At 41.5% G+C, this 23,069-nt stretch overlaps 1 protein-coding gene across 3 annotated transcripts in view; it reads right to left on the bottom strand.

Moving 5' to 3' along the window:
* Nucleotides 1–23,069, bottom strand: part of abcc4 (ATP-binding cassette, sub-family C (CFTR/MRP), member 4) — a 169,751-nt gene that overhangs the window by 141,200 nt on the left and 5,482 nt on the right. For all 3 annotated transcript variants that reach the window (XR_008723606.1, XM_055636820.1, XM_055636819.1), the window contains exons 2-3: nt 8,561–8,671; nt 1,825–1,945 (exon numbers count right to left, since the gene is read on the bottom strand). Coding sequence is in view for 2 of the 3 variants with exons in the window: in XM_055636820.1 (XP_055492795.1) it covers nt 1,825–1,945; nt 8,561–8,671 (232 nt within the window). In the remaining variant the exon portion in view is untranslated. The remainder of the gene's footprint in view (nt 1–1,824; nt 1,946–8,560; nt 8,672–23,069) is intronic.

A 23,069-nucleotide genomic window follows, 5' to 3' on the forward strand; every position in this document is an offset into this window, starting at 1 on the left:
CAGCTTTTTTGTGTAACCTTCGATTCTCCAGCATCTGCAGTTCCCTCTTAAACAATATGATTTCTTTGTTGGGTTACTGTTTGTTTTAATGTTACAATAATATTAAAGTTCTAATCTTGAGAATATCACATTTTTGAATTTTCAAGGCAGTCTGGATGTTTATTACTATTTCATTCATAACTTTTAATTTTGTAATTAGCTACTTAATTATGTAATTAACTAATTATATACTTTAATTTCAGGTCATTCAAGTAAGATGTATCATATTTGTTTCAGGTGCTCCATAGATGCTGCTGCACCCGCTGAGTTTCTCCAGCATTTTTGTGTACCTTCGATTTTCCAGCATCTGCAGTTCCTTCTTAAACATATTTGTTTCAGAATGCTTCAATCTACAATAATTGAAATTTTTATTCAGTTCTCTTAATTTTTAAGAAAGTTATGGGTTTATGTCAATTGACTGTCCTCGATCACAGCTTTTGTGTTAAATGAACGGAAAAGCAATAGGGAACAAGATGCTAATTTCCGAGTATGAAAATGATCATAACTTTTTTTAATACTGCAGATATGAACGTGAATTAGGTATCAAATTAAAGTTCTTTTTGTGCTTTATCTGATGGGATAAATTACAGGCTTGATTTCTAAAATCTCAAAATGTTGTAACATTCCTACTTTTACTCTTCCCATAGTCTTAGAACCTTTTATAGTCAGTCTTTTGGTTTTCTGCAAGCTTATTCTACTTTGTCCTTTTTTTCTGAATTTTAAACCACTCTCCATCCTTGGGTTTGCTGCTCCAACTGGCCAGTTCATATTTCCCCTTAGATCGAATTCCTATGTTGCTTTGAACGCCATGGTTAAGGCACCTTTTCCACATTGGAATAAACAAACGTTGTAATTTAACATTAGTTTAGTTCAGTTTAGAGATACAGCGTGAAAACAGCACACCAAATCTCTACCCGTTCGACAATCACAGTTACACTAGTTCTATGTTATCCCAGTTTTGCATTTCATTGTCCTATCAGGGACACATGACAACAAACTTGAACTTGAACTTGAAATTGGAGCGCCCAGAGAAAATCTATGCAGTTACAGGGAGAACATGCAAACTTCGTAAAGACACAACCCGTAGTCCGGATTAAACCTAGGTGCTGTAAGGTACTGTGGGGTACTCTACTGCTGTGCCATTGTGCTATCCTCATATGCTCTTTCAATATTATCTACTGTTTATCCACTGTCACTATGGAAGGAACATTCCACAATCTATCCACTCAAACCTTATCTCTTCATATTTTCCTTTCTTTCAATGAACATAGTTTGGAAAGTGATTCTCCCAATTTTGTTAGTCCTTGCTGTCTCCTCCCCTTCCTCAGCCCTTGGGTTGTCTCCTCCCATCCCTCAGCTTTTGGGCTCCTCCTCCTCCTTTTTCCTTTCTTCTCCCTGCCACCCCCACCCCCCATCAGTCTGAAGAAGGGTTTCGGCCCAAAACGTTGCCTATTCCCTCCGCTCCGTAGATGCTGCTGCACCCGCTGAGTTTCTCCAGCATTTTTGTGTACCTTGGAAAGTGTCATATTGTTTCTTTGCTAGATGTTTCTTTGAAAGTAATACTTTGGACAGATTCACCAAGCTTCATGTACAAGAACAATAGGGTGGCACAACAAAATTAATACAGAACTCAATAATCAGAAGTAAATGTCGACACCTTTCTTCCTAGGCATAATCAATGCTGTAGAAGTTTTAAATCTGGAATACAAGGTGTTCCTATAAGGCAAGACAATCTTGTAATTCTAGGTGAAATAAATAGATGTTAAATAAGAATTCCATAATTACCTCTAAAAATGTAAATGCACCCAAAATACTATATGATTTCCAGAAACATTTTAGAATGGCTTTTGTTAGATGGGGAATTCGAACTTGTTTCTGTGCCTTCTGGACTTCTTTGTCCCAGTGCCTGCATAAATGACAAGCATCATAATAAAATATTGCAGAATTCAATGTCAGCGATAATTTTATGGTACAAAAGCAAATAAGATAAACTGCTGACACAAGTTGTAAAAGGTTTCCAATAATTACCAATTGAATGGAATTTACACTCAAGGATGAACCGTCATGAGTGGCCTCCAATCTGCATTAAATCCCATTGTGGAAGTGTATCAAAACCAGATTCCTTTACAAAACCTTTATCATCCTATTCAAAGCTCTTCATGATTCTAGACATATTTAGGCACGTGCAAGGCACGTTCTTTAACTCAGAAGCTATTTTGCCATAAAAAATGTTTAAATTATTCCTTTTTTAAAGATGACAATGCTCAAAATAATTAGCAGGTAATCAGGAATGGACTCAAGGGCCTGAGCTCAGGAAGCGAGGGCCTGAGGTATATGGAGAGGTTGAGCAGGCTAGGACTTAATTCCTTGTAGCGCTGTAGGATGAGGGATTATCTAATAAAGGTATACAAGTGTCAGGAATTTTGAAATTGTATGGAAGATGAGTCGTGTATAATCTGTTTAACCCAAGAGCTTACATACTGAGGAAGCTTGATGGGAAAAATGGTCAACATAGGGAACCTAAGGATGTTAGTGAGGCAATAAATAGATTTATCATGGTGTTTAGGTTTCACAGCATAGCTAGTTTAGTTAAAATAAACACTGAGGGTTACAAAATCATAGTCTTACAGTGTGGAAACAGGCGCTTCGGCCCAACTTGCCCCATCCACACTAGTCCCACCTGCTTGCACTTGGCCCATATCCCTCTAAACCCGTCCTATCCATGTACCTGTCTAAATGTTCCTGAAACATTGCAATAGTACCTGCCTCAACTAGTTCCTCCAGCAGCTCGTTCCACGCACCTGCATAAAACTGTTAGCCCTCGGGTTCCTATTAAATCTTTCCTCCCTTAAACCTATGTCCTCTGGTTCTTGATTCCCCTACTCTGGGCAAGAGTCTGTGCATCTACCCAATCTATTCCTCTCATGATGTTGTACACCTCTATAAGATCATCCTTGAGGGTATTAAACCGATCATACTGACATTTATTGTACCAATTTGTTATACAAATGGGAAAATGGTTTTCTAAGTAACAGGGAACATAAGTTTAAAGGTAATATAGTGATTTTTTATTTTGTTTCAAGGATTCCTCCTTTAGTCACTATGACTGAAGACGGGGGTTCAGGAGATTAATCGAAACGCACTCACGAGCTCTCCACGAGACATTCAATGCCATCCAAAGATAAATCTTCCAAGCAGTCTCTTAATTAATAGTTTCTTTATTGTAGTAGTAAAAACAGTAATATATTCATCCAAACTTCTTGTTTAAGTACATTTTGATCTTACTCATGGTCAAACCCGTGCATGGTGGAAAGCTGTGACCTCTTATCCATGCTTCAAACTAAACTAAAAACTACTAGGGCATCTGTGCGAGAATCCTATCCGCAAACATGCCTCCGACTACGGATATATCCCACCCACATAATTACAGGCAGATAAAATTTAAAGGTAACTGGTTATAGTCATAAGGCTGAGTTAAGCTAAATGGCTACTACATACCGACCCCTAATTGTTCTGAGTGTATAACGAGGCAATTACTTATTTAAAAAAAGGAGCGATAAAAACTTGACATAGAAAAAAACAAAAAATAACATGCATTATATATCAGCATTCAGACTTCTTTAGCGATTCTTCCATCTTCACCTTCGCCTTCTAGAAGCAAGCATAACTTGGTTATTGGTCTTATTAAAACATCGTTCTTAGTCTGAAGTCGTATTGTAAGCACTAAACCCTTAATATCAGGCATGATACCAGTATACAGTCCAAAACACAGAAGTCCAAAGTTTTGACAGCATGAAACATCTTCCTCCATGCCCGATCAACTCATGAATATGATGTAACAATAATGTTGATATGTAACAGTCGTCCAAGAGAATAATAGGATTTTTAGCAATAACGTTCACTGTGATGTTTTGTTTAATTTCCGGATCATTAGCAGAGATTTCAAATCCCAGCTCAAGCTTTGGCCATTCTCTGTCTGGCTTACAGAGAAATTCCAGTCCATTGATCCATCATTTATTGCTTAAGAAGCTGTCTAAGTTTGTTTCTCAAAAAGCAGATAGCAACAAAATTGTTAAAGGTAAACCATAGCAATCTTTAATTGATTTGTCAGACGGGAGTGGCAAGATCTACAATGAGCACAAACATTGCTCAGTGCTTCTTGGGCTCCACTCACAGAACAAAGGAAAGTTAGCACAATTACAGGGCTCTCGCTTAACCTTTTTTCCCTGTTGCCAGCCGGGCAACCTTGGCAGCTTTTTCGGTTGCCAAATGACAGTTTAGGTGGTCATTTAAGATGGCTTGCATAACGCGTGCGATAATGTGCTCGGACGAAGTGCGTAGTTACCAGTCGGAATTATACACAATGAAGCATTCACATATTATTTCTGCTTCAAATAAAGTCACAAACTAAACATATTCACCAATCAAGACATGATATATCCCACAATGACATGCAGCAAAATTATAAGACAGTATCTTAACTCTTTTTACACATTGCAATTAATGCAAGTTCTATTAGTTCTTTCCACTTCCAAACAAAAATGGGGTTGGAGTATTCAGCGTATGATCAACCTGTGTCAATAAATCCTGGACCATGGTAACATATTTGCGTACGTATAGTTGTGAATGTTGCTCATTAGATAACTACAGTACTGATACTCCATATTAAGAGCATTGATTTGCTGTTAAAATGAATTCTGTAAAAACGTGTCAATGGCAGCAGTGACAATCGAACACTGCGGTTTTAATGTTTCACGTGTTCACAATTTAATGAATCCATCTTTATGGATTAAAACAAATGATGGGAATTAAAACACATTTGATTGCATTCCGTTATCAAACATAGTCAATGTTCGCTCTGAAAACATTTCCAGGACAATAGGGTCAGGGGGGGGGGGTGTGTGTGAATCAGTGCGGGGTGGATAGATGGGGGGGGGGGGGGGGGGGGGTGGAATTAGTACGTGTTGGTAGGAGTGGGTAAAATTGTGAGGGGAGAGCACGGAGGATGTCAGTGGTGTTGAATGGGGGGGTCAGTACATGGGGTACAAAAGTGCTAGAGAAACTCAGCAGGTGAGGCAGCATCTATGGAGTGAAGGAAATAGGCAATGTTTCGGGTCGAGACCCTTCTTCGGACTGTTCCCCCCCATTCTTCTTGAATGGGAGGATCAGTACAGGATGGATGGGGGGGGGGGGGGGGGGGTCAGTACAGTGAGACCACACCTGGAGTACTGCGTACAGTTTTGGTCTCCTAATCTGAGGAAGGACATCCTTGCCATAGAGGGAGTACAGAGAAGGTTCACCAGACTGATTCCTGGGATGTCAGGACTTTCATATGAAGAAAGACTGGATAGACTTGGCTTGAACTTGCTAGAATTTAGAAGGTTGAGGGGGGATCTTATAGAAACTTACAAAATTCTTAAGGGGTTGGACAGGCTAGATGCAGGAAGATTGTTCCCGATGTTGGGGAAGTCCAGAACAAGGGGTCACAGTTTAAGGATAAAGGGGAAATCTTTTAGGATAGAAATGAGAAAAACATTTTTTACACAGAGAGTGGTGAATCTCTGGAATTCTCTGCCACAGAAGGTAGTTGAGGCCAGTTCATTGGCTATATTTAAGAGGGAGTTAGATGTGGCCCTTGTGGCTAAAGGGATCAAGGGGTATGAAGATAAAGCAGGTACAGGATACCGAGTTGGATGATCAGCCATGATCATATTGAATGGCGGTGCAGACTCAAAGGGCCGAATGGCCTACTCCTGCACCAATTTTCTATGTTTCTATGTTTCTATGAAAGGTAAGTCCAGGCAATAGTGTCCGTCTATCATCTTTATTGGGTAGTTCATAATGTCCAAGAACTTTAACTCTTCCCTGGACATTTCTTCTGATTCCTTACTGGTACTTTCATTGAAGTCATGATTGTATTGCTTGATCAATAGCTTTTCTAATTTACCAGTAGATATTTGATTAACAGCAGCAGGGTAGTTCTTCTGGTTCCTGCTTTCGTTGTTCCTTCTCAAGGTAACCTATCCTAGTGGGGTTTTCACAGCAAACGTCCATCCCCTTGGATCCTCACAGTCTGTATAGGCTCCAATGCCTTCAAAGCATTTGTTCCGATAAATAGGCCGATACCAGAATTTATTTTAGGTATCTTGACATCCTTCAAGTAAGGCCATTGTTTCAAGTCCTCATGTCTGGGTATATTTTGATAACAAACAGGCATGGTCTCATGTGTAAACACCTCAGATATTGGTATAAAATAGTCTTCATCCAGACTAGATATTTCCATACTTGTAATGTAATGACTATCGCTGGATTTCTCTTCATTCATGGTACGCAATAGAATCTTAACCTCTTCTCCTGTAATGTCCACACCTAACTGGGTCAAGATAACCCCGGTAAAACAGGAACCAAGGGAAAAAGTACCAAACTATATAGAAATAAATTTGTGGCTTATATTGAACATTCAGGGCAGGTGAACCCTGATGGAAATGACAACATGCTCCTGTCATTATTGCAGGATGCAGTGGGGCCTCATTTAATGACTATATTAGATATGGAGCTCCTGGTGGGAAACAATTGTAATGAGATATTTGCCAGGGCTATGATAGATGAGGCAAATCAGGGTACAGGTATAACACAAAATTCCCATCCAACAACAAGATATTGAGAGGAATAGATAGGGTAGGGGAATTGAGAACCAGAGGACATAGGTTTAAGGTGAGGGGGAAAGGTTTAATAGGAACCTGGGGACAACTTTTATTTTTTAGATGTATAGAACGAGCTGCCAGACAAGGAAGTTAAGGCAGGTATTATCACGATGTTTAAGGAGCATTTAGACATGGCGTATGGCGTATGGCATGCACAGTCTAAAGTTGTAAATCAAGGGTGGACATTCAGGCCAGGACAGCATCAGTTAATGGGTGGATGGCTTTGGTGTCACCAGGGAAAAGCCTCAGTGAGCAGTCATTCACGAAGTGTGGGATGGTCTGGTCTGGATGTCCGCAGTCACAAGCAGGGCTGTCTGTCATCCCCCACTTGTGCAGGTGATGGGCTGTTCTTGCATGGCGGGTGCGGATTCTGTCAGGGTTAGCCATTGTTTGCGATGGAGGTCAAAACCCAGTGGTTTCACTGTGGGGTCTGTGATGACCTCTCCGTTGTTGGTGATATTGTGGGAGATTGCAACCTTCACGTGGTCCACCTTGTTTTGACTAATGCAATCAACCCGACATGCACAAACAAATAGATGTAGTGTTTTGGTGTCACATTTGACCATGTCACTAGTGACTCGTAGCCCAAACGGCGCTTCCTAGGGACAAAATCACCACAGCATCGGGAAATATCTATGCATCTACAGGCTAAAAGTAGAAGGAATGTCCATGGCAAAGAATGACTACAGCTCAAGATCTGCTAAGGACCTTAATGCTGATGTCCTCCTTCTACAAGAGAATCACATCGCTGATACCTCATTTAGACAGGTACATAGAACGGATAGGTTTAGGGGGATATGGACCAACACAGGCGAGTGGGACTAGTGTAGATGGGGCTTGTTGGTTGGCATAGGTAAGTTGGGTCGAAGGGCCTGTTTTCTCACAACGTGACTTTAAACAATATAAAGTAATTGGTAATTAAAACAATATAGTGTTATATAAATATTAAGGCTTTCATCTCATTTAATGTAAAAGAAGGATTTTCCAAAGACTCAGTTGATGGTATTTCTCATAGTTCCTCCACGTTCTTAACTGCACAAATCAATGATGGACCCAATGTGATTATGCCTTCTTTAGGAAGCTGCTCTGCCTCGTCTTCATTTATAATGACCTTCACAGTGACTCAAAGATCCTGGTAAACAGCATGATCAGTCCCATCTTTTTTATAGATGTGAACCATCAACATCACCTAAACGAACCTGGAGAGGCAATCAATCAAGTTTTGATAAAAGACAGATTGCTGAAACAACAACCTATATTGCTGTACTTCGTTTAGTTTAGTGATAGAGCATGGTAACAGGCCCTTTGGCCCACTACATTTGTCCTGGAATGTGGGAGGAAACCAGAACAAATTATTATAATTGCCTCCTTTTGTTTTTGAGCATCCTAATATTAAAAACAATCATTTAACAATTTTATAGCATTTACTTTTCAATAATTTAGCCATTTAGGTAACTAGGAGATATTTAACTGCCTTAACAACTCTTAGGCCGTGACACACTTCCGACAAAATGCTCCGTTAGTTGCACGGACGTCTCCATCAGCACCTCTCAAACCCGCAACCTTTACCCCCACTTACCAAATCCTCAAATGCCATTCTAGCAGTAACTTGTCATTATAGCCAGTGTAACTACAACAATTCAAGAACACAGTTCACCTGCACCTCTTTGGTCAATTATGGTGGAACATAACTGCTGGCCTAGTCAGCGAGATCCACATGCCATAAAATAAACAAATTAACTCAAAGCATTCAGTTATTGCATAAGCTATTGCATTCCGTGCATTCTAAAGGAAAATTAATTGTTATTAATATTTACCTTTGCAATTCTTCCCCCAATCTCTCAGATTGATCTTCTGGAAGAACTTTGTACAGGTCATTTTCTTCTAGTCTCCTTTTATAACCAATTCGAAACAGTGGATTTAGCCAACTATGAGGGGAAATTTAAAAAAAAGCAGTCCAGTCACTGTCCATGAATTACATTTGAAGTATATATAAACACTTGTCATAAAAGCAAACCCTGTGAACAATTAACCTCTTTCAACAGTAATGGTTAGGGATAAACATTGTTCAGAGAACAAGGAAATCCCCCAACCCCCTCTCCTAAAAATGCAATATGTTTCTAAAATAAGCAGATGGTATGAAATCTTATCCCTTGTGACAAAGTCAGTGCTCAAGCGAATGTCAGCCTTCTAAAAGGTTGGATATAAAACTTGCAGAATGCAGTGTCTGCGGAATACAGGGTCACACTGGTCTCCCATAGCACATAAATGGAAGCTTTAATAAAGGGTCATTCAAATAATCACTAGGTTAAAATCCCCCTATTTTACAAATGTCAGGAAGCTGCATCTCCTTAAACATGAACAACACCCGGGAATTTAACTCAAACATTTAAAATAACATTAGGGCACATACAAATAATGTTTGTAATAAAACTGAAAACGACAGAAGCATTCAGCAGATTAGAATAGAATAGTTTCTTTATTGTCATTGTAACATGAACCATGTACAACAAAATTTAAAAATGTCAGCCAGTCAGTGCACCATTCAAACATTTCTAAAAGCTAACGATACATACAAGATAAAATATTAAAAGATAAACAACTAAAATAAATATCATGAAAATAGCACGCATAAACACCCAACCCTCCATCCTTCTGTCGATTTCACAGTGTACCACGGCCCCTTAGTATGTATCGCCCCTGCGTTCCTTGGCGGCTACATTTAGTGCTTTTATAGCAGTGGGGTAAAAACTGTTTTTTAGTCTGTTCGTCCTTGTCCTTGTAGATCTGTACTGTCTGCCTGACGGCAACAGTTCAAACAGGGAGTGTCCGGGGTGGGAAATGTCCTTTATAATACTCTGGGATTTTTTAATGCAGCGGGAACTGTGTAAGTCCTCCAAGGTAAGGAGAGGGCAGCCGACAATCCTCTGGGCGTTGTCAATGGCCCTCTGGAGCGCTTTCCTCTGAGTCGCTGTGCAGCTGGTGTACCATACGCATAAAATTGCATCTATTGACAGAGAAATGTTACCTGGTTTGTGTTTCCAGCATGTTAGATTTTTCATTTTTTCAGAATCCACAGTAGGCTTTGTTTCAGTATTTACACAAGCTTAAAACCAATTTATATATAGGTATAGAAGAGAACTAGATTAGATGTTAAAAAGATATTTTGCCACAAGGAATTATCAACGTCAGGTCAATGTCAATGTGGGGAATATAGTTCAGTATTTGGAATAAGTACATTAAATCAGTCAATGTGGAGAACAGATTTGTTTCAAGTTCAACAGCATTTGTGGTATGCTCTTCGTTGTTATGAATGTGACTAAAGAAAGGAAGAATTAAAAATCATCCTCAATGTCCCTTTAAATCTTGCTATACCAGCCTCCAGAACCAGAGAAACTGGTGATAATAATGATGAGGGAAAAAAGAGAACATAAAAAGCATTTCAAGAGGCAACTATTTTAGGGAGCAGAAGCAGTTTTGTAAATCAGGAAATGCAAATAAATCAGTCAAATTCTCTTTGGACATACGGAGTAAATGGCAGGCACCTTAGGGGCATTGAGGTACAATAGGCCTTTGGTCAAGTCCATAGCTTGCCGAAAATAGTGACAGGTGGATAGATTAGCGAAGAATGTACGTGGTGTATTTCATAGGACAAGGTTCATCATCATGAACCTTGCACTGAATATATTGTAAGAATTATTGTAACTCTCTCCTCCCTGGTTACCCCACAAGTCCATCCATAAACTCCAATTGGTCCAGAACTCAGCTGCCCACATTATAACCAGAACCCCATCCACCGCACACATCACTCCCATCCTCAAACAACTGCACTGGCTCCTTGTCCAATACCGCATTGATTTTAAGATTCTCCTCCTCACTTTCAAAGCCCTCCACAATCTCGCTCCTCCATACCTCTCTGAACTCCTCCAGCCTTACACTCCATCCCGAACTCTCCGATCCTCTTCTTCCTCCCTGCTCTCCACTCCATTTGCCCTCCTGTCCAGGATGGGATTCAGAGCCTTCAGCCGTTCTGTCCCTCACCTCTGGAACTCTCTCCCACTATCCATCCATAGAGTCTCTCCCCACCTTTAATACCTCCCTCCAAACACCTATTCAGACTGGCCTATCCCACGTAACTCCACTTTCTATCAAATTCATGGATATGTTGTTTTTGTTTCATTTCATTCATATATTTATAATTTGCTTGTTTTAACTGTAAGGTGTCCTTGAGTGTTGTGAAAGGCACCTATAAATAAAATGCATTATTATTATTATTATTATTATAATTAAGTCATGTTGCACCTGTACAAAACGTTGATTAAATCTCATTTGGAATACAATGTACAGTTCTAATGAATATATTACAGGAAGAATGTGGTAGCAATAGAGGGAATAAGAAGAGATTCATCATGAAATGACTCATCAAAAAATCATCGGGGTCTGAAGAAGGATCTCAACCCAAAACATCACCTATTCCTTTTCTCCAGAAATGCTGCCTGACCCGCTCAGTTACTCCAGCATTTTGTGTCAATCTTCATCATGATGTTGCCTGGAATGGTGGGCTGTAGTTATAAGGAGAGATTGGATAAACTAAACTAATTCGGAATAAAGCAGGCTGAGAGTTAGAGCTAGAGATTTACAAAATTATGCGATGTATACATAGTCAGTCTTTTTCTCAGGGCAGAGAGACTACAGATGAATGCCACTGGTTTATGGTGAGCAAGGACAAAATTAAAAGGCGATATAATGAGTAGGTTTTTCCACACAGGGGTTATCTGGTATGTACTAGGAAGGTGGAGGAGGCAGATTTAATTACAACATTTAAAAAGGCAGTTAGGTTTTTAGATTGGAATGATGTAGTAAAATACGGGTTAATCCCACAGAACAGTGGGATTAACATACAAATAAGCACAATGGGCTGCATGAATATGGTGGCCCAGAAGGGCCCATTTCTACAAGTGAGTGATTCTATAATTACGGGAAGAGAATAGAGTCATGGAGTCATACAGCATGGAAACAGGCCCTGCAGCCCAATCTGTCCATGCCGACCAACATGCCTCATCCACACTAGTCTTACCTGCCTGCATTTGCCCCAAATCCCCCAAAACCCATCCTATGTTTTTTTAAACATTGTGATAGTACTTGCCTCAACCACCTCCTTCGGCAACTTGTTCCACATACCTACCACCCTTTGCATAAAAAAGTTGCCCCTCAGGTTCCTATTAAATATTTCCCCCCTCAACATAAGCCTATGTCCTCTGGTCCTTGATTCCCCTACTCTGGTTAAAATACTTTACCCTATCTATTCCTCTCATTTCAGGTCAGGACCCTTCTTCAGACAAATTATTCTGGGATGAGGGGACACGGGACTGCAAGCAAGTGAAGACCAAGACAAATCAGAGCCGACAACAGATGACCTTAGGCAGGGTGGTTTTCTGACAGGTCATTTGTTGCCAGCGCTGATTTGGCCTGGACTTTTCTTTCTGTTCTTTCTTCCAGTCCCTCCCTCCTACAATCAGTCTGGAGAAGGGTTCCAACCCAAAATGTCATCTATCCATTAACTCCAGAGATGCTGTCTGACCTGCTGAGTTACTCCAGCATTTTGTGTCTATCGTTGGTATGTCAGCAATTGCAGTTCCTTTTTATTACATTTATAGCACGGAAACACACCCTTCAACCCAATTTATCCATGACAAATAACATCTATCTCAGCTAATCCCATGTCCCTCTAAATCATTTCCATCCATCTACCTGCCCGAATGTTATAATTATACCTGCCTCTACCGCTTCCTCTGGCAGCTCGTTCAAGAGACAAACCTGCCTCGTAGGTCCTAACATTCCCCTCTCATGCAAGGAATAGCCTATCCAATCTCTCCTTCTGTCTCAAGCCCAGCAGATCTGGCAACATCCTTGTGAATAGGTGAAGAAGGGTTTCAGCCCGAAACGTTGCCTATTCCCTTCGCTCCATCGATGCTGCTGCACCCGCTGAGTTTCTCCAGCATTTTTGTGTACCTTCCTTGTGAATAGGTGCTGGGTTCATTACTGTTTGTTACAAACATAAACAATTTGGATTACAATGTCATTAACATTGTTTGTAAATTAGCAGATGACACCAAAATTGGTGGTAAAGCGAACAGTGAAAAAAGATAGGCATAGTCAGCATGGTTTTGTACGTGGGAGGTCCTGTCTCACAAATCTGAGTTTTTTGATGATGTGACCAAAGAGGTTGATTACAAGAGCTGTAGATGTTGTATATATGGATTTCAGTAAGGCATTCAATAACGTTCCCCACAGTAGGCTACTCTGGAAGGTTAGCATGCATGGGATCCAAGGAGAGATAGCTGATTGGATAGGAAATTGGCTTCATGGAAGGAAGCAGAGGGTGATGGTGGAAGGTTGCTTTTCCGACTGGAGGCTTGTGGCTAGTGGTGTGCCTCAGGATTCTGTGCTGGGCTCATTGCTGTTTGTCATCTGTATCAGTGAACTGGATAAGAACGTACATGGCATGACTAGTAGGTTTGCAGATGACACTAAAGTTGGTGGTATTGTAGTTAGTGAAGATGATTGTCAAAAATTGCAGCAGGATCTGGATCGGTTGGGCAGGTGGACAGAGGACTGGGTGATGGGTGAGTTGTGGAATTTTGGTAACGCTAACGTGGACAGGGCCTACACAGTGAATGATAGGGCTCTGGGGAGTGTTTGAGAGCAAAGAGATTTGGAGTGCAGGTTCGCAGTTCATTGAAAGTGGAACCACAGGTAGATAAGCTAGTCGAAAAGGCTTTTGGCACATTGGCCTTCATCAGTCAGAGTATTGAGTATACAAGTTGGGAGGTCAGGCTGCTGTCCATGAGGCCGCATTAGAATTCAGCACCATGTTATGGGAAAGATGTGGTCAAGTTGGAAAGGGTACAGAGGAGATTTACAAGGATGTTCCCAGGACTCAAGGGCCTGACCTATACGGTTGAACAGGCTTGGTCTCTATTCCTGTGGAGCAAAAGGATGAGGGATGATCTTATAGAGGTGTATAAAATCCTGAGAGGAATAGATAGGGTTATGCACAGAGTCTTTTCCCCAGAGTAGGTGAATCGAGAACCAGAGGACATAGGTTAAATAGGAATAGGTTTCTCACATAACAGGTGGTGGGTCTATGGCGTTGAGGCAGGGACAATCGCAAAGTTTAAGAATGAATTAGACAGGTACTAGGATGGGACACGTTTAGAGGGATATGGGCCACATGCAGGCAGGTGGGACTAGTGTAGATGGAACATGTTGGACGGTGTGGGCAAGTTGGGCCAAAGGGTGCACTACCCTTAGTACTAATGAATACGAGACCTCTGGAGACCCATTATCTCCATACCTCCATGAGACTGGACCTCCAGACAGGCCGAATCCCATATGTGGTAATCATGGGAAGAGTAATGAAAACACCACTACGATGAGGGTTGAAACATAGAAACATAGAAATTAGGTGCAGGAGTAGGCCATTCGGCCCTTCGAGCCTGCACCGCCATTCAATATGATCATGGCTGATCATCCAACTCAGTATCCCGTACCTGCCTTCTCTCCATACCCCCTGATCCCCTTAGCCACAAGGGCCACATCTAACTCCCTCTTAAAATAGCCAATGAACTGGCCTCAACTACCCTCTGTGGCAGAGAGTTCCAGAGATTCACCACTCTCTGTGTGAAAGGAAGGACCCATTTGACTCCCACTACGAGGAGTGGGAGTCAAATGGGTTGAATAGTGTAAAAGAATTGCGTGAGCCAAGGCAGATAGGGAACGGATGCAGGAGGTGTAAAAGCAAGTGAACCATGTCATAATATAAATCCCGGGAGATTGGGTAATGGTTAAAGTCCATAAACAGAAACATGACCTCGCCCCTAGATGGAAAGACCACATCAGGTGCCTCTGGTCATAAATACTGCAGTAAAATGTGTAGGAAAAGAAACAGGATTCATGCTTTGCATTGTAAACAGGTAAAAAACTAGGACAGTGAAAAATGAAGAACCAGTTGGTAATGATTACTGTCATCTATATGATCTTGGTGGTCAAGAATGAAACTATCCAGAAAACCTGTGAAGAATCAGTGAATCAAACTGTGTCTTTATATTTTGGCAAAATGATAACATATATCATTGGTTTAGTGAAACCTGATATAAAGAATTGGACACTGACATGATTAACGGGACACGGTGCAACTTTTTTAAAATTCCAAAAACTGGTGACCGAAGTAATAGTTGTTACATACATGTTAGATTAGTTTAAGTTGTAGGAGGAGGGAATGATATGACTTAAAAGGGAGCTAAAAGTTAAGTCTTACAGTATATGTTCTATGAATATGCCGAAAGGAATAATATTTCCAGCTCTGTGCACATGTGCCATCCATTCTAAAGGAGGTATCCCCCTTAAGCCTACCCCTTCAACCTAGTTAGAGTAGAAATAGGAGGATATTGCAGATGAATAAGTGGCTTGAAAAATGGTGCAAGGGGGAGTTTTTCAAATTTCTAGGGCATTGGAACCAGTTCTGGGGAAGATGGGACCAGTGCAAACAGGACGGTCTGCACCTGGGCTGGAATGGAACCAATATGCCTGGGGGAGTGTTTGCTAGTGCTGTTGGGGAAGATTTAAACTAATGTGGCAAGGGAATAGGTGCAAGAGCAGAGAGACACAGGAGTGTAAAATGAGGGTAGAAGCAATAGGTAGCAAGGTGAAAAGTAAAAGTGGCAGGCAGACAAATCCAGGGCAAAAATCAAAAAGGGCCACTTTTCAACATAATTGTATAAGGGGTAAGAGTGTTGTAAACACAAGCCTGAAAGCTTTGTGTCTCAATGCAAGGAGCATTCATAATAAGGTGGATGAGTCAAATGTGCAGATAGTCCTGTTTCCAAGCACAACTATTTTCTATGATGTTCTGCTGCCTTTGAAGATTGAAGAGATTTTATTAGGGCAGAGTATTTGTTGTAACTAAAAACAACTCTGAACATTATAAATTTTAATGTAACCAAAGTATATTGTTGACAACTTGCATAAAATGTCACCTTTGAGGAGACCCCTTTCTATAAAATAAATTTTAAGATTATTAATGAATATAATTTAGTTGGGATCACGGAGACATGGCTTCAGGGTGACCAAGGCTGGGAGCTGAACATCCTGGGATATTCAATATTCAGGAGGGATAGACAGAAAGGAAAAGGAGGTGGGGTAGCGTTGCTGGTTAGAGAGGAGATTAACGCAATAGAAAGGAAGTACATTAGCTTGGATGTGGAATCGATATGGGTAGAGCTGCGAAACACTAAGGGGCAGAAAACGCTAGTGGGAGTTGTGTACAGGCCACCTAACAGTCGTAGTAGAGTTGGGGATGGCATCAAACAGGAAATTAGAAATGCGTGCAACAAAGGTAAAACAGTTATAATAGGTGACTTCAATCTACATATAGATTGGGTGAATCAAATTGGCAGGGGTGCTGAGGAAGAGGATTTCTTGGAATGTATGCGGGATAGTTTTCTAAACCAACATGTAGAGGAACCAACGAGACAGCAGGCTATTCTAGACTGGGTATTGAGTAATGAGGAAGGGTTAGTTAGCAGTCTTGTTGTGCGTGGCCCCTTGGGCAAAAGTGACCATAATATGGTTGAGTTCTTCATTAGGATGGAGAGTGACATTGTTAATTCAGAAGCAAGGGTCCTGAATTTAAAGAAAGGTAACTTTGAAGGTATGAGAGATGATAGAGCGGATTACACAGCGGGAGGCATACCGGAAGTCGCATTTTGCATTAACAAATTGCGACCGTGATGTTCCGTTACATACTACACCTTAGTGCATTGGTTTACGTCGGAGTGGAGCATCTTGCTCCGCTCTATAATCTTCGATTCCTTCAATATGGTTGATCCAGGAGAAGTTGTTGGCGACCTTTCCCCTGCAACTGCAGGAAATGTAACACCGGTCCCTGTACCTCCTCACTAGCATCCTTCCAGGGACCCCAGCAGTCCTTCCAAGTGTGATCGAGCTTTACGTGCACCTCCTCGAATAATATCTACTAGATTTGGTGATCCCGATGTGGACGTGTACGTCAGCGAGATCAAGCGTAGATTCTGCGACCGTTTCGCCGAACACCTGCCCTCGGTCTGCCAAGGCCGACCGGATCTCCCGGTTGCTAACCATTTTAACTCCCTTTCCCATACTAACCTCTCTGTCCTGGACCTCCTCCATTGCCAGTGAGGCCACACGCAAACTGGAGGAACAACATCTCATATTCCATCTGGGTATGTGCGAGTGGTATGAACATTGAATTCTCAAATTTTAAGTAACCTCTAAGAGCCCCCTTCTCCTCCTCCCCCCCCCCCCCCCCCCCCCCCCCACCTCCTGTGCCCCACCTACAATCTCCCATCCCCCTACATTCCTTCCTCTGGCTTCCCCAAACTCTGCCCTTTGACCAATCACCTTCCGAGCAAAAAAACCCTGCCTGTATTCACCTATTACCTGACACACTTCGTCCTGTCCCTCTCTTCTCACTTTCTTTCTCCCCTGCCCCCTACTATCAGTCTGAAGAAGGGTCCCAACCCGAAATGTCACGCATCCATGTTCTCCAAAGATGCTGCTTGACCCGCTAGTAGCATTATCTTTATAATTGGACAAACAAAAATAAACTTTCTGCTTTGGAAGCAAATGGTTTGGAAGTCAAATATGTGGTAATGTTAACTGCAGCAAGGCGACCTTTAGGACTTCAGCTAAGCCTCTGAAAATGTAGCAAACTGCATGCAAATCCTGATTGTCAAACAGGCTGAGAATCAATTTGAAACAGTAGCAAAAGTTGCAGTATGAGACCAAGCACAAAGGTCAAACTGATAATGCGAAACAAACAAATCACAGATGGTAATATGGTCGATGCCTCCAAATGACATCCAAGTACTAATAGAATCATGGAGATATGGTACAGAAATAAGATCTTCAGCCCATATGCACCTTGAGGATGAAAATTAGGAAAGAATACTATTTCTCAATTCAGACTTGGAAGGGGCTGCCTGATAAATCTGAACAGAGGTTAATAATTATAACGATACATTTGCATACATTGAACAAAGAATTAAATACAGACAGTCAGTGAGATATAGCGTAAAAAAAAGGTTATTCGGACAACTAATTCCCCGTAAATGATCGACCATTCACAGCAGCCAATTAAAATACCGACCTGTGCAATATAGGGATATTGCACAGGTCACAAGGGAAAACAGAAGTACCTGAAGGAAAATCGATGCAAACACCACATAGTACCCAAGAAGATTGAATCCAGTCCTCTGGCACTGTAAAACAGAAGCTCTGCAGGCTGCACCACAGTGCTACCCATGTACTTTGTAGGGTACATTATACAAGCTTGTCTGGAACACGGAATAGGATTAACATTCAAGAGAGAGGCCTTTGGAACTCAGTGCAAACTGCTCAACCTGATGCCATGAACATCAGTTTGTTATTCTTTGAAAGAATATTGTCTACATACCTCAGCTTTTGAACATTATTAAGTCACTGAAGCTTCAGTAACAATGTGCACTGGATTGCTGCTATAATCAGTTAAGCCCAATTACCAAGAGCATTATGAACTCTGCCTGTTATTTTTAACTACTTCTCACGCAGCTCAAGCTTAATGGCCCAGTTTTTATGCTCACCAATCTTCTAAAGTCTAAAGTACATAAGAGCTTTCAAAACCTTTAGGAATGATTCTAACCTTTGTGACTCAAAATAAAGTTTTGGATTGAAATGCAAAATTATGATATGAAAAATAAAAATACAGAACTTAGAGTGATCAGTCAATAAATGTCTGATTATGAACAACAATTCTTCAGAGGCAATTTGTAGCTCAACAATGGTTTTAATATCCACATTTCATCTGAAGGCCAAGGTGCTCCAGCAGGGTCATCATCTCTCCCTGCATTATTGCAGAGATCAACCATCTTTATAATAGGCTTGTGATACCTTTTTCATCCCAGAGGAACCATCTATCTCAGCTGGCCCATTATCTCTTCCTCACATTCTTCTATCAAGGGACTGTTTGTATTCTGACTGGAACAAAAAGAGCATATGGCACAAATGGTGGAATAATAGATGACGAACAAATGCAGTGTATCCTTGGGAGAAGCCACACCTCATCTCAGAGGTGCAACTCCAAAGAAAAAAAAGGGTAAAATAAAAAACATTGCAAGGTCATGGAGGAAATTGAGGCTCATTAGCTAATGGAGAATGAATGTCAATATTTATCTGTAGATCAGAATGATTGTCCAATCGCTTCATTGTTTTCTTCCTAGCTTCTCACGGGGACAAGGATGCACTTGGTCAGACGCTGGAATTTATTCACCTTACTGCCCTTTAAAACTGCCAATATCACCTGCTTGATAATTAATATACAATCCAGGACACCACAACTCTTATGCCTCAGTTCCTTAGGTTCCATGTCCTTCTCCTCAGAAAAAAACTGATGATAGATATTTATAAAAATTATCCCCCATGTCTTGTGGCTCTACACAAAGATAGCCGTGCTGATCTTTAAGGGGACCTATTCTCTCCCCAATCACCCATATACTGTTAATACAGCTGTAGAATCTCAGGGTTTTCCATACCTTGCCTGCCAGATCTATTGCATATCTTCTTTTTGCCCTCCTGATTGCCTCATTAGGTATCGTCCTCCACTTCTTGTACTCACCTAGGGATTCACTTAATCCTGACTGGCCAGATCTGTATATGTCTAACTTCATTTTCCTGCCCAGACCCTCAAGGTCACGTTATCCTGGATTCCTCAAAGCCTCATCCTACACCCTAACAGCAGCATGCTGCAGTTGCTCTATTGCTAACTGACTTTTGAAAGCCCTCCTATATGCGATCTGTCAAAGAGTGTCTCAATCAATTTCTACAAGTTCAGCCTAATGCCTCCAAAAATCAGCTTTGCCTCATTTTAGGACATTAATTCGTGAGCCAGTCCTATCCTTCTCCATAAGTATAAAAGTAATAGAATTGTGGTCATCAGTACCAAAGTGCTCCCCCACTGACACTTCAGTCACTTACCCTACCTCGTTCCCCAAGAGGAGGTCCAGTGTCGCACCCTCACTGATAGGGCCCAATATATTGGGCACTGAAAAGGCATCTTTCTTGGACACATTTAACAAATTCCATCCTGTCCAAGCCCTTTAAACTGTAGGAAACCAAGTCAATATTAGGGAAGTTGACCTCCCACAAATACTACCCTAGTATGCTTGGAGCTATCTGCACTCACATTTGGTCTAATTCCAGCTGATGGTGGGCGGCATGGTACGGTACAAGGCACGGTGGCATAGCGGTAGAGCTATTGCCTTATAGTGCCAGCCACCTGGATTTGATCCTGACCAAGGGTGCTGGCTGTAAGAAGTTTTACATTCTCCAAGGGACCGCGTGGGTTTTCTCAGAGATCTTCCGTTTCCTCTTACACGCCAAAGACGTCCATGTTTGTTGGTTAATTGGCTTGGTATAGACGTAAATTGTCCCAAGTATACGCAGGATAGTGTTAGTGTGCGGGTATTGCTGGGCGGCACGGATCCGGTGGGCCGAGAGTCCTGTTTTCTCGCTATATCGCTAAGCTAAACTAAAACTAGACTGTTGTGGGAAGAGTGGAGGGGGGGGGGGGGGGGGGGGGGGGGCTATCATACCATTCCCATACAAGTTATACCCATTTAACCTCATTGCACAATCCTTAGCCCCATCTACAATGAGACTCTTCGCCTCCTCCAAAAAAGCTCAAATCACGTTTGTAAGACGTGACCTCCCACATACAATGCTTTTTGCACTTGTGAAAAATCCAATCTCGTAGAACCATCAACAACTTCCATATCACTGAAGCAAGACTAGCCAGCCTATAATTACTTGGTCAGTCCCTTTTTAAACAAACGAACAACATTGACTAACTTCATCTGAGTGCCAAAGGCGATTAATGCTACATTTCACAAAACATTAGTTAGGCCATAGCCGGAGTAGTGCGGAATTCATAAAGCCATACGATAGGATGTTTGTGATTGGAGCAGTGCAGTTAATAATGTCACACAATAGAATGCTTGTGATTGCTGGACTGTGCATAAGAGATTCACCAACACGATGTCCAAGATACAGTGCGGAAAAAAGCCCTTCGGCGCACCGAGCCCGTGTCGACCAGTGATCTGCGTACAAGAGAGGTGGGGGAGGACAATGCCTGGCAAGTCCCTGACGGGTACAGGTGAGGCGGTTTTAATTGGTCATTGTGTGGAGTAAATGATAAAAGCCTAGAACCCCTGTACTACTGGAAATAAATGTGCCAAATGTCATCTTCACCACTCTCTACACCCATGATATCACTTGCATCGAACTCTGCACCTGCAACCCAAGGTCCCTCTGCACCACAACACTCCCCAGCACTCTACTGCATACTGTGTGCCTTGCGAATGTTTATCCAACCATAATGCAACACTTCACATTTATCCGAACCCCTTTGCTGTCCACTATACCAATTGTAGTGTCATAATCAAGCTTATTAACCAAGCCACCTAAATTCATATCCAAATCATTAATACGAATAATAAATGCCAATGAGCCCAACACAGATCCCCGAGGTACTCCATTTGTTATAGATCTCCAGACTGATAAACGACGCTCTAACATCACCTTCCTACCTGCAAGTCAATTCTGTGTTCAATTGTTTAGCCCACCCTGGATCCCTTTCATTCCCTACATAAATTCTGCCTGACCTGCTGAGTTACTCCTGCAGTTTGTGTTATGCTTGTATCCTTAAGTTTGGTTTATGGACACAATTGCACTGAACATTTATGAACTCTGTCCCAATATATAACCATGACTACTACCAACCTTTCATGTCAGTTTTATTCTTCTATAATCATAAAATAACATGAATCAGAAACTTTATAACAGTTTGGCCAAAGTTTTCTGCTGATACATGTATTTTACCACACCAGTTGACTACAACTGATGTGCCGGAGTGGGCAAGCCTTCACAGACCAGCAACCATAATTCGATTAGCTTTAAAATAGTTATGGATGAGGACAGGGTAGACCCACAAGTTAAACTTCAGAATTGGGGCAAGGTCAAATTTGATGGTAATACTCCATATGCGGCCTAACTAAAGTCTTGTATAGCTGAATCATGACTTCCTGGTTCTTATACTCAATTCCCCCAGTACTGAAGGTAAGCATATCATACGACTTATTTACCACCTAATCAACTAGTGATGCCATGTTCAGGCTATGAACTTGGACTCCAAGATCCCTCTGCGCATCAATGCTGTTCAAGGTCTTGTTATGATCTGTATACAGTGCATTCGTGACAAATCTGTGAATGTCCATATTAACCATGTCTTCCAGCACCTGTTCCATAATCCTCCATGATTCAAGTGTTTGTCCAAACACTAAAATGCTCCGCGACTTTGCGTCCACCATTCTCTCAGGCAATGCATTCCACTCTTTGGGTGAAAAATGTCCTACTCAGATTCCCTCTTACACAAATCTACATCATTTAGTTTTATCTACTTTCACATGGGAAATAGTTTCCTGCAGTCTAACTATCCATGCACGCAGATAATTTTATATACCTCAACCAGGATCCCTCACAACCCCCACTCCAGTCTCTCCCCGAAACTGAACTAATTCATCCAAGGCTACAGCCCAGTGAATTTCCTCTGCACCTTCTCCAGTTAGTACTATTACATCGTTCCAGAACTGAACACAGCACTCCCAGTAGGAACAGACTAATGTTTTATGGAGTTGCATCATATCCTCCTTGATTTTGTACCTATTAAAGGCTAGCAACCCATACGACTTCTTAATCAGGTTATTTACCTGCACAGCCACCTTCAAATATTTTAGGATTTGTGCACCAAGGTCCCAGCTTCTTAATACTCCCAAGGACCCCATCATGGTGTATGTTGTCTCAGCTTCATTGGTACTCAGAGTGACCACTACATTTATCTATTTCTCTGGCCATTTCCCCTAGTATCGACACCTGCCCGTGTCCTGCCCATGTTAGTCCTCTCAAAATTAACCCATCGTCTTCCAAATGGGAGTAAATGCTATCCCAAAGAATCCTCTCCAATAGTTACACTACAACTGACATGAGGCTCACAGTCCTATAATTCCCTGGATTCTCTCGACTTCTTCTTAAATAAAGAAACATTAGCTACTCTCCTGTTCCACCGGGACCTCGCCTGGGTTAGAGAAGCACAAAGAATTTGCCAAGGCACCCGTAATCTCCACTTGCCTTTCAATAACCCAGGATAAGTCACATCAGGTCCTGGGGATTTATCTATCTTAGTGTTTTTCAAGAGCC

The sequence above is a fragment of the Leucoraja erinacea genome, chromosome 6 (assembly GCF_028641065.1).
Source record: "Leucoraja erinacea ecotype New England chromosome 6, Leri_hhj_1, whole genome shotgun sequence".
In the NCBI taxonomy this organism is placed as follows: domain Eukaryota; kingdom Metazoa; phylum Chordata; class Chondrichthyes; order Rajiformes; family Rajidae; genus Leucoraja; species Leucoraja erinaceus.